At 39.5% G+C, this 13,187-nt stretch overlaps 1 protein-coding gene across 2 annotated transcripts in view; it reads right to left on the bottom strand.

The window, feature by feature from the left end:
• The window catches only part of C3H1orf115 (chromosome 3 C1orf115 homolog), a 280,537-nt gene extending 273,182 nt beyond the window's left edge, over positions 1-7,355 (bottom strand). For both annotated transcript variants that reach the window (XR_012715290.1, XM_075267175.1), the window contains exon 1: positions 6,970-7,355. Coding sequence is in view for 1 of the 2 variants with exons in the window: in XM_075267175.1 (XP_075123276.1) it covers positions 6,970-7,260 (291 nt within the window). In the remaining variant the exon portion in view is untranslated. The remainder of the gene's footprint in view (positions 1-6,969) is intronic.
• Between the last annotated feature and the right edge of the window lie 5,832 nt (positions 7,356-13,187).

Raw genomic sequence — 13,187 nt, 5'->3', positions numbered from 1 at the left:
CCCCCCCCCCTCGGCTTATACTCGAGTATATACGGTAGTTATATTCTTGTACATAGGAGGCAGTATTATAGTAGTTATATTCTTGTACATAGGAGTAGCATTATAGTAGATATATTCTTGTACATAGGAGGCAGTATTATAGTAGTTATATTCTTGTACATAGGAGCAGTATTATAGTAGTTATATTCTTGTACAGAGGAGCAGTATTATAGTAGTTATATTCTTGTACATAGGAGCAGTATTATAGTAGTTATATTCTTGTACATAGGAGTAGTATTATACTAGTTATATTCTTGTACATAGGAGGTAGTATTATAGTAGTTATATTCTTGTACATAGGAGCAGTATTATAGTAGTTATATTCTTGTACATAGGAGTAGTATTATACTAGTTATATTCTTGTACATAGGAGGTAGTATTATAGTAGTTATATTCTTGTACATAGGAGGAGTATTATAGTAGTTATATTCTTGTACATAGGAGGAGTAGTATTATAGTAGTTATATTCTTGTACATAGGAGCACTATTATAGTAGTTATATTCTTGTACATAGGAGCAGTATTATAGTAGTTATATTCTTGTACATAGGAGCAGTATTATAGTAGTTATATTCTTGTACATAGGAGTAGTATTATACTAGTTATATTCTTGTACATAGGAGCACTATTATAGTAGTTATATTCTTGTACATAGGAGTAGTATTATAGTACTTATATTCTGGTACATAAAAGGTAGTATTATAGTAGCTATATTCTTGTACATAAGAGCAGTATTATAGTAGTTATATTCTTGTACATAGAGGCAGTATAATAGAAGTTATATTCTTGTACATAGGAGCAGTATTATAGTAGTTATATTCTTGTAAATAGGAGCAGTATTATAGTAGTTATATTCTTGTAAATAGGAGTAGTATTATAGTAGTTATATTCTTGTACATAGGAGCAGTATTATAGTAGTTATATTCTTGTAAATAGGAGCAGTATTATAGTAGTTATATTCTTGTACATAGGAGCAGTATTATAGTAGTTATATTCTTGTAAATAGGAGCAGTATTATAGTAGTTATATTCTTGTACATAGAGGCAGTATAATAGAAGTTATATTCTTGTACATAGGAGAAGTATTATAGTAGTTATATTCTTGTACATAGGAGTAGTATTATAGTAGTTATATTCCTGTACATAGGAGCAGTATTATAGTAGTTATATTCTTGTAAATAGGAGTAGTATTATAGTAGTTATATTCTTGTACATAGGAGTAGTATTATAGTAGTTATATTCTTGTAAATAGGAGCAGTATTATAGTAGTTATATTCTTGTAAATAGGAGCAGTATTATAGTAGTTATATTCTTGTAAATAGGAGCAGTATTATAGTAGTTATATTCTTGTACATAGAGGCAGTATAATAGAAGTTATATTCTTGTACATAGGAGAAGTATTATAGTAGTTATATTCTTGTACATAGGAGCAGTATTATAGTAGTTATATTCTTGTACATAGGAGAAGTATTATAGTAGTTATATTCTTGTACATAGGAGCAGTATTATAGTAGCTATTTTCTTGTACATAGGAGCAGTATTATAGTAGTTATATTCTTGTACATAGTAGTAGTATTATAGTAGTTATATTCTTGTACATAGGAGAAGTATTATAGTAGTTATATTCTTGTACATAGGAGCAGTATCATAGTAGTTATATTCTTGTAAATAGGAGCAGTATTATAGTAGTTATATTCTTGTAAATAGGAGCAGTATTATAGTAGTTATATTCTTGTAAATAGGAGCAGTATTATAGTAGTTATATTCTTGTACATAGAGGCAGTATAATAGAAGTTATATTCTTGTACATAGGAGAAGTATTATAGTAGTTATATTCTTGTACATAGGAGCAGTATTATAGTAGTTATATTCTTGTACATAGGAGCAGTATTATAGTAGTTATATTCTTGTACATAGGAGCAGTATTATAGTAGTTATATTCTTGTACATAGGAGTAGTATTATAGTAGTTATATTCTTGTAAATAAGAGCAGTATTATAGTAGTTATATTCTTGTAAATAGGAGCAGTATTATAGTAGTTATATTCTTGTAAATAGGAGCAGTATTATAGTAGTTATATTCTTGTACATAGGAGTAGTATTATAGTAGTTATATTCTTGTAAATAGGAGCAGTATTATAGTAGTTATATTCTTGTAAATAGGAGCAGTATTATAGTAGTTATATTCTTGTAAATAGGAGCAGTATTATAGTAGTTATATTCTTGTACATAGGTGTAGTATTATAGTAGTTATATTCTTGTACAGAGGCAGTATAATAGAAGTTATATTCTTGTACATAGGAGAAGTATTATAGTAGTTATATTCTTGTACATAGGAGCAGTATTATAGTAGTTATATTCTTGTACATAGGAGCAGTATTATAGTAGTTATATTCTTGTACATAGGAGGCAGTATTATAGTAGTTATATTCTTGTACATAGGAGCAGTATTATAGTAGTTATATTCTTGTACATAGGAGTAGTATTATAGTAGTTATATTCTTGTACATAGGAGTAGTATTATAGTAGTTATATTCTTGTACATAGGAGCAGTATTATAGTAGCTATTTTCTTGTACATAGGAGCAGTATTATAGTAGTTATATTCTTGTACATAGTAGTAGTATTATAGTAGTTATATTCTTGTACATAGGAGTAGTATTATAGTAGTTATATTCTTGTACATAGGGGGTAGTATTATAGTAGTTATATTCTTGTACATAGGAGTAGTATTATAGTAGTTATATTCTTGTACATAGGTGTAGTATTATAGTAGTTATATTCTTGTACATAGGAGCAGTATTATAGTAGTTATATTCTTGTACATAGGCGGCAGTATTATAGTAGTTATATTCTTGTACATAGGAGCAGTATTATAGTAGTTATATTCTTGTACATAGGAGTAGTATTATAGTAGTTATATTCTTGTACATAGGAGCAGTATTATAGTAGTTATATTCTTGTACATAGGCGGCAGTATTATAGTAGTTATATTCTTGTACATAGGAGCAGTATTATAGTAGTTATATTCTTGTACATAGGAGTAGTATTATAGTAGTTATATTCTTGTACATAGGAGCAGTATTATAGTAGTTATATTCTTGTACATAGGAGTAGTATTATAGTAGTTATATTCTTGTACATAGGGGGTAGTATTATAGTAGTTATATTCTTGTACATAGGAGTAGTATTATAGTAGTTATATTCTTGTACATAGGAGTAGTATTATAGTAGTTATATTCTTGTACATAGGTGTAGTATTATAGTAGTTATATTCTTGTACATAGGAGCAGTATTATAGTAGTTATATTCTTGTACATAGGCGGCAGTATTATAGTAGTTATATTCTTGTACATAGGAGCAGTATTATAGTAGTTATATTCTTGTACATAGGAGCAGTATTATAGAAGTTATATTCTTGTACATAGTGGGTAGTATTATAGTAGTTATATTCTTGTACATAGGAGCAGTATTATAGTAGTTATATTCTTGTACATAGGTGTAGTATTATAGTAGTTATATTCTTGTACATAGGAGCAGTATTATAGTAGTTATATTCTTGTACATAGGCGGCAGTATTATAGTAGTTATATTCTTGTACATAGGAGCAGTATTATAGTAGTTATATTCTTGTACATAGGAGCAGTATTATAGAAGTTATATTCTTGTACATAGTGGGTAGTATTATAGTAGTTATATTCTTGTACATAGGAGCAGTATTATAGTAGTTATATTCTTGTACATAGGTGTAGTATTATAGTAGTTATATTCTTGTACATAGGAGCAGTATTATAGTAGTTATATTCTTGTATATTTGAGGCAGTAAAACAGATTACTTAGAATTCAGGTGCTCGGATTGTAAATATCCAGGTTATTTTTTGTGATCTCACTCTGATAAGTTGGGTAATGCTGATCTCACTTTTTACTTTGGTCATAGTCCAAAGATCATTTATTACCGTCATTAAGATTAAGTCATTAGTAAATAATGGATTACGTTTGCATAATCTATAGTCCGGTATCTCACAGATAGTAGGACAACTTAATGGCCACCATCATGCACAGTGGTGGGTCAAAGTCACTTCTCAGAAGAGGTCTCCTGGCCAATGACAAAATGGGACAAACAGTACATGGAAGGATTTCCCTTCACCCTCCCTGTAGATCCAGCCTTCTCTATATATGTCTATATATGTCCTTGTTTGTGGTCAAGCAGATCCCATACCATCTGTACGTGCATGACATGTGTGTTTATGACATACTTACAGACATCCGAGAGTTTCAAAACGTTATAATCTGTGATCATTATGAGGTCGCCATTAAAAAAAGCTATCATCTACTGAACACTTTCAGGTTTTTTGTTTTTTATACTTCCTACCCACTGGCTAACACGGTACAAAAACAAACATTTTCCTTTTACAATTTACAAGGAGAGTTTTTCATACGACATTCCCAGAATTCCATATTCTGCAGCACATTATGGTGACACCAGTGAGTATATGACGGTATTACTAATGGTCACAGTCTGCGGTACACGGCCCATAACACAGGCTTTACACTCCTTACATATTAATCACATGTATTAACGACAGCCAGAACAAGTCCGGCAATGTGAAAGATCCCACCCGTCACATGGTGCAGCATGCGAAGACGAGCCAAGTAGCCGAGCTGGTCACGTGACCTATCACAGCACAACAATCCACACCCTAAGAAACTGGATGGACACGGTAAGAATTCTTATTACCGTTGCAGACAAAAACAGATTTTTTTAAATAGAGAACTCCGAATCCTCTGCATAGATAGAAATGATAAAATTCTGTCTGCCTTCAGTTACCACTAGGGGTTACCCTGGGGGTCTGACACCCAGGACACCCACAGATCAGCTGTTTGAAGAGACTGCAGCATTCAGAGAGGTGCTAAATTCTTAACTGAAAACAGTACAAAGTGCCGTCCATTGTATAGTGGCTGTGCTTGGTATTGCAGCTCAGTCCAATTCACTTGAATGGGACTGAGCAGCAAGCTGTTCACAAGATAATGACGTCACGTGGCCTGTGAAGAAGAAGTAGCGCTATCCTGTGGACATGGGGATAAATGGTGCTTACAAAACATCTCAAAAGATTTAAAGGGTTTGCGCCTTTACAGATAGGGGTAAGTATTAGATTGCTGGGGGGTCCGACCACCAGATCCCCCAGTGATCAAGAGACCAGGACCCAAATTACCCCTTGCAAATGGTGGGCCAGTGTGATTGCGTGAACGGCGCTCCATTCACTTCTATGGGGCTGGCGGACTGTAATCTCCAGCAGTGGCAGCAGCCCCATAGAAGTGAATGGAGCGGCGTTGCACTAAGACCACATTCACAAGGCGGATTTAGGGGGACTTTGGGTTCCCTGGTCTCTGGCAGTCGGACTCCCAGCAATCCTGATGAGGGGCACGTACACGCTTTCTCCATAGACCGGAGTGGAGACGTCTGAAATACAATATAAAGCTATTTTGTGATACCCTGCACAGGTTATAAAGGGGGTCGCAATGGGAACAACCCCTAAAACCACCAACGAGGACAGTATTGATGACCGAGGCCCAGACACAGATAATGGAGTGCAAGGCCCGATTACAATCCAATGGTTGTCTAAAAAGTGTTATACGTGGTTGTCAGGTATCTGACTACAAGGCAGTCGGCCATGTTGGATTGCGTCATGTCCAGTGTAAATCCTCTGCATACTTTCTGTGAAAATGCGTTGCCGCCGCGGTTTTCCCCACAGTCCTTCTTTGCTGCAGGACGCTACGTGTGGCCTTAGCCTAAAGGGGTTTTCTAGGCCTTATTAATTGATGACCTATCCTTAGGGTCTCGGTAAGTTGTGAAGAGCCCCTGAACATTGTGTCCCCTTCAAGCAGCTGATCAGCCAGGGGCCCCGGTTGTCCTACTGATAGGTCATCAATTACTAAGCCTGGAAAACCCCTTTAATTCATACAAGGCTTTCAGTCGACACTAGAGAAGGGTTGTCTACATTGTCGCAGGCACTGGCATGTCTGTGGTGGGTAAACTAACGTTTGTACGTCCTATGGCAGCTCAGACTAAGGACATGTTCACACGGTGCTGATTTTGAGGTGGACTCTATCTCAAAATTAGCGCCAAAGTCCCCCCTACAGATTGAAGCCGGACGCCGAAATAATAAGTGTCCTGCTCAGTCTTGCCTTAAGGGGATGGAGAGACTCCCAACAAGAGTAATGGGAAATGGAGCCGAGATGCAATACCAGACATGGACATTAGGCAAGAGTGGCGCTGTTTTTTGTTTTTTTATATAAACCACCCCTGTTTATTATGTAAGGTCGATTTGGGACACTAAACCCTGACCCACAAGGACTCTACAAGACCTATCAGACTCTCAACACTTCCCTTCCCGTTTTTTTCGTGGGATCCCTCGTTTTCAGCATCTATCACAGTGACCGAGTGAGGCCCAGGGGTGTAACTTTAGGGTCTCTTCCCAATATGAATAGACCAGCTCTATGGTGTAACATTATAGTTGGGGGCCTGGTACAGGTTCTGTTTTGGGGCCCAGGAGCTTCCCGTTACACCTTTGGTCAGACCCCAGCTAACTTACATTTTAGGACCTTTTACGAGACCTGTAAGTAAAGAAAGAGTTTTTTATGGACAACCCCTTTAAATCCAGCATGTCATGTATAGGACTACAAATCCAAGCATGCTCAGCTTTGTATGGTCTTGAAGCTCAACATCAGCAATCCTTTGGTTCCTATACAGATGTAGCAGAGCTGAGTGTGTCGCTTGGCTCTTCTGCTCTGCATTATTGGTGCATTGTACTGTTATAGTGCAGCGGTTGACCTGCAGTCCTATGTAAGAACACTGATGATCACTAGGAGCCGCGTACAGTCACACACTCAGCTCTGCTACATCTACAGTCCCATACCCGCCGCCGCCTCTCACCTTGGCATATTTCTTGACTTTCTGCTTCCTCTTGTACTTCTTGTCCTCCTTGCTCTCAGTGTCCTCCACATTCTCTTCCAGGGGCTCGTACCTGTCAGGCAGGGGGGACAGGTGCACCTTCTTGCTGCTCCTCTGCTTCTTCTCCTTCTTTTTGGGGGTTTTGCAGGGCTCTGCAGGCTCCTGGGGCTCTGGCTCCTCTCTGGCCCCTGTCTTTGCCCCCTGCCCCTGGTCTGGGGCCATTTTCCTGTATTTGTTTTTCTTCTTGCCTCTGATTTTTGGTCGGCCTGCCATGCTCAGGGTCGCTCTGTGCCTCCAGATGACTGCACTGAACAGGTAAATCTGCAAATAACCCTTGGACTTTGCTTCCTACAACACTACAGCAGAGGAATGTCTGCTCCAGTACTCCCCCTAGCGGTGCCTTTACACACTGCAGCCTTTTATATCCTATGGCGTAGTTGCCAGTGTCTGCTCTACCTTGCCATCTAGTGGCGATTCTACAATAATGCAGCGTCTATTACTTCTTAGTGCAGGAATGTGCTTGCTCCTGCACCCCACCTAGTGGCAGCTGCTGAGAACTGCTGCTATTTCCTCTCTGTCCCCAGTGACTGCTGCTGGCTGCTGGCCCACCTTTGTTCAGGGGCACAGTGGGGATCCTGCCGCCCCATTGTTCCCTCATACTTGGTTTATTTATTTGACTTCATCAGGATGTCCCCTCCCTGCCTCAGGATTGTGATGTCAGGGGACCGTCTCCTAATCCCGCCACTGTAAATGTACAGTATAGACGGGGGGCAAGTACAATGCCAGCTAAAAATATCACACTTCCTACTAAAAAGATGAATTGTTGCTTACGAAATGTTTGCACGGATGTCACTTTGCATAATAATAGTGATTATCACTAGAGATGAGCGAACGCCATTCAATCGAATTGGTATCTGATCGAATATCAGGCTGTTCGATATATTCAATTCCAATCGAATAACACTCGGCAAACGCAGTAAAAATTTGTGTCCCCTCCCACCTTACCTGGCGCGTTTTTTGCACCAATAACTGTGCAGGGGAGGTGGGACGGGAACTACGACAATGTAGGCAGTGAAAAAAAATTAGAGAAACCCTTTGGCTGCCGAAAACAGGTGACCTCTCATTCATAAGAATAGTGTCTCATTTTCGTTATGACATCATCTATTGTCAGTAGTGATGTAATGATGGGTCAGGGTTGTTATCTATAGAGGTGTTATCTTATACTGTAATCCTTGTCTGTGATGTAAATGAAGTGACTACTGTACAGAAAATCCCTACAGATTGGCAAGTGATGCGCTCCACAGTGGACCCCACACAGTATTACATGCTCCACAGTGGACCCCACACAGTATTACATGCTCCACAGTGGACCCCACACAGTGTTACATGCTCCACAGTGGACCCCACACAGTATTACATGCTCCACAGTGGACCCCACACAGTATTACATGCTCCACAGTGGACCCCACACAGTATTACATGCTCCACAGTGGACCTCACACAGTATGACATGCTCCACAGTGGACCCCACACAGTATTACATGCTCCACAGTGGACCCCACACAGTATTACATGCACCACAGTGGCCCCCACACAGTATTACATGCTTCACAGTGGCCCCCAAATAGTATTAAGTGCTCCATAATGGTCCCCAAATAGTATTACATGCACCACAGTGGCCCCCACACAGTATTACATGCTTCATAGTGGCCCCCAAATAGTATTAAGTGCTCCATAATGGTCCCTAAATAGTATTACATGCTCCACAGTGCACCCCACACAGTATTACATGCTCCACAGTGGACCCCACAGAGTATTACATGCTTCACAGTGGACCCCACACAGTATTACATGCTCCACAGTGGACCCCACACAGTATTACATGCTTCACAGTGGCCCCCAAATAGTATTAAGTACTCCATAATGGTCCCCAAATAGTATTACATGTTCCACAGTGGCCCACACACAGTATTATGTGCTAACAGTGCCCACCCCTCACCAGAGCTTGATCCCCCATTCTCCCCTCTTGCTCAAACACAGCCTACACCCTCATATATCTCTCTTTCCCACACACAGCCTGCACCCCCATTCCCCCCTCTTGCTCATATACACCCTGCACCCCCATGTCCCCCTCCGGGCCCGGTTGCGGTCGTATTCCCTGCAACCATGATCGTTACGCCACTGGTGTAGACAATGACTTAGATGCTACATCTTGTTGCGACACTATAGGGTGTTACTCTATGGACTACTATTTAGTTGTTACATCTCATATCAACACCTATGAATACTGTATACGGCAGTATTGTTTGGGCACCATATGGCGGTTTATTGTGAAGAAATAGTCTATACGTTGTAACCACGAGGGCCTTCTGATATTCCACCAGCCCTTATAGGGTGTTCTAGGGGTTAATCCACCACATTGCTACCCTACACCCAGTCTAGGCATGTGATATACAGTCCTATGAAAAAGTTTGGGCACCCCTATTAATCTTAATCATTTTTAGTTCTAAATATTTTGGTGTTTATAACAGCCATTTCAGTTTGATCTATCTAATAACTGATGGACACAGTAATATTTCAGGATTGAAATGAGGTTTATTGTACTAACAGAAAATGTGCAATATGCATTAAACCAAAATTTGACCGGTGCAAAAGTATGGGCACCTCAACAGAAAAGTGACATTAATATTTAGTAGATCCTCCTTTTGCAAAGATAACAGCCTCTAGTCGCTTCCTGTAGCTTTTAATCAGTTCCTGGATAAAGGTATTTTGGACAAACAATTCAAGTTCAGTTAAGTTAGATGGTCGCCGAGCATGGACAGCCCGCTTCAAATCATCCCACAGATGTTCAATGATATTCAGGTCTGGGGACTGGGATGGCCATTCCAGAACATTGTAATTGTTCCTCTGCATGAATGCCTGAGGATTTGGAGCGTTGTTTTGGATCATTGTCTTGCTGAAATATCCATCCCCGGCGTAACTTCAACTTTGTCACTGATTCTTGAACATTATTCTCAATAATCTGCTGATACTGAGTGGAATCCATGCGACCCTCAACTTTAACAAGATTCCCGATGCCGGCATTGGCCACACAGCCCCAAAGCATGATGGAACCTCCACCAAATTTTACAGTGGGTAGCATGTGTTTTTCTTGGAATGCTGTTTCTTTTTGGACGCCATGCATAACGCCTTTTTTTTTTATAACCAAACAACTCAATTTTTGTTTCCAAAATGAAGCTGCCTTGTCCAAATGTGCTTTTGCATACCTCAGGCGACTCTGTTTGTGGCGTACGTGCAGAAACGGCTTCTTTCTCATCACTCTCCCATACAGCTTCTATTTGTGCAAAGTGCGCTGTATAGTTGACCGATGCACAGTGACACCATCTGCAGCAAGATGATGCTGCAGCTCTTTGGAGGTGGTCTGTGGATTGTCCTTGACTGTTCTCACCATTCTTCTTCTCTGCCTTTCTGATATTTTTCTTGGCCTGCCACTTCTGGGCTTAACAAGAACTGTCCCTGTGGTCTTCCATTTCCTTACTATGTTCTTCACAGTGGAAACTGACAGGTTAAATCTCTGAGACAACTTTTTGTATCCTTCCCCTGAACAACTATGTTGAACAATCTTTGTTTTCAGATCATTTGAGAGTTGTTTTGAGTAGCCCATGATGCCACTCTTCAGAGGAGATTCAAATAGGAGATCAACTTGCAATTGGCCACCTTAAATACCTTTTCTCATGATTGGATACACCTGGCTATGAAGGTCAAAGCTCACTGAGGTTACAAAACCAATTTTGTGCTTCAGTAAGTCAGTAAAAAGTAGTTAGGGGAATTCAAATCAATAAAATGATAAGGGTGCCCATACTTTTGCACCGGTCAAATTTTGGTTTAATGCATATTGCACATTTTCTGTTAGTACAATAAACCTCTTTTCAATCCTGAAATATTACTGTGTCCATCAGTTATTAGATATATCAAACTGAAATGGCTGTTGCAAACACCAAAATATTTAGAACAAAAAATGATTACGATTAATAGGGGTGCCCAAACTTTTTCATAGGACTGTAATACCATCAAAGAGCTGCTGCTGCCAGTCCTTGTGACCTCCTCCTGCTGCCGCTCACATCTTATGACTACACAGCAGGATCTTCTGCCAGGGTAGACATTTACAGCTTATTCCATCTGTGAAGATTCTCACAACCGTTCCTACGCTGTTAACTCTTTAGGCGATGGTTCACATCACTTCATTTGCGGCTGATTTTGAGGATTCCACCTCAAAGTCAACATCAGGAAGATGAAGATCCAACTATCTTAAAGGGATTGTCCACCTAATAAAAAAAGGTAACATCTCTTACCATTCCCCGATTCCATTGCCTGTCAGACCGGCGCTGGACGACATCTTCATTTGGGCTGGGCTTCACTGGTGGCCTGTACCAAACATCAGGTGACCGAACTGCCGGCACTGGAACGTAGGATTTTTTTTTCAAGTCGGACGACCCCTTTAAGTCTATGGCAAAGGCAACGACTTTCTCCCCTCTTCCCATTAAAACCACAGCTTGGCCAAGGCTAATGTGTGGGTGAAGGGCTAGAACGTTGGGAATCTCTAGTTGTCGCAACCATGAGAAGATGGGGTGGGCAATTTATGGGGTGTGATGGCTCAGTCGCCCCAAATTAGGGATGACCCATATTGGATTGAATTAAACGGTCTAGTAGGGTCCTTAGAAGTTCAGCTGACCCTCCTCAACCCCCTCTACACAATCATACTTGACTTGACACCCCTAGATGGTTGGTCCTACCAAAATCGTCAGCTTTAGGGTCCATTCACATGGAAGAAGTTGGCGCTGAATCTGGCGCGGAACCCGCGTCAGAATCAGCGCTGAAAAAAAAAGCCTCTCATTAACATCAATGGGAACAAAATCCTGCCATTGAGTTCAATGGCTTCGCACGGAAAACGGAACCCATTGAAGTCAATGGGAGTCTTTTTTTTCAGTGCTGATTCTGATGTGAATTCCGCGCCAGAATCAGCGCCAACTTCTTCCGTGTGAATGGACCCTTACTGTACAAAAATTTCCATACGCAGAGGGGAGGGGCTGTAGTAACGTAGCCCAAGCAACCCGTCTCGTGCAGCCCCCATAGCCCGGCATCAGTCAACGTTCTCGGAGATCTTCATCCCCCCCCCCCCCAACAAAACGGACCTCGAAGCGAAGAACAGGAAGGGACAAAACACTTATTACGAGAACTGTTCAAGTAGATTTTTTAATAGAGTGCACCAGAATGTGAATATCTTGCATTAAAATGTCACTAGATAAAAGGGGGGGCTAGATTTTTTTTTTTTTTTTTCAAATCACCCTTTTTTTTTTTTTTTGTCTAAGGCAACAATACACGTCCATTTTAGATCGAAACATTACAAAATAAAATAAAGCTACGTCACACGGTACAGTACTTGTTTAAAGTCCATTTCAACCAGGAAGCCATTGCAGAAATCGATGGCGGCTACGGGAAAAAAAAAAAAAAAAAATAGAATAAAAAAAAATAATAAAAACACAAAACATGTTTAAATTTGTAAATTTCAATTTGCTCACAGCTTCAGTTTTTTTTTTTTTTTTTTTTAAAGAATTTTTTTTTTCAACAGCTTTCTGACGGACCATTCTCGTTACGAGCGTGTGCAGATGGGGGGTGGGCCGAGCCCGAAATATTGGTTACAATCAATACAACATTAAATAACATTGCACAATCAACCTCTAAAAGGTTAGTTCAGTACAAAATAACATGTATTAAAATGTACCAGCACTAGTGGTTTCTTTTTGTCGTTTTTAGGTTTTTACTAATTCCCAAAAAAAAAAAAAAAAAAAGTTTATATATTTATATATATATTTATATTTTAGGCAATTTTATGCCCTGTTGAAAAGCGGCACAGTACAAGCATGATGAGCTGGAATAAATATGGAGGGGGGGAGGGGCGGGGTAAATGATGTAAGCGATGACAGTAGAAGTTTTTTTTACGATCACATAGACATGACTGGAGAAATTCATTTTCCTATGTGAACGGACCAAGAGATCATTTACAAAAAAAAATAAAAAATTTTTTAAAAAAAAGGACCCCTCGCAGGCCCTGCCTGGGGGCAATAAATTAACTCTTTCACTGCCACAAGTGACTGTAAAATCTGATTGCCAAAAAAACAAAAACAAAAAAAAAGCATTAG

The sequence above is a fragment of the Leptodactylus fuscus genome, chromosome 3 (genome assembly GCF_031893055.1).
Source record: "Leptodactylus fuscus isolate aLepFus1 chromosome 3, aLepFus1.hap2, whole genome shotgun sequence".
NCBI lineage: Eukaryota > Metazoa > Chordata > Amphibia > Anura > Leptodactylidae > Leptodactylus > Leptodactylus fuscus.
The sequence above is the reverse complement of the archived record's forward strand: the minus strand, read 5'-3'. Positions and strand labels throughout refer to the sequence as shown.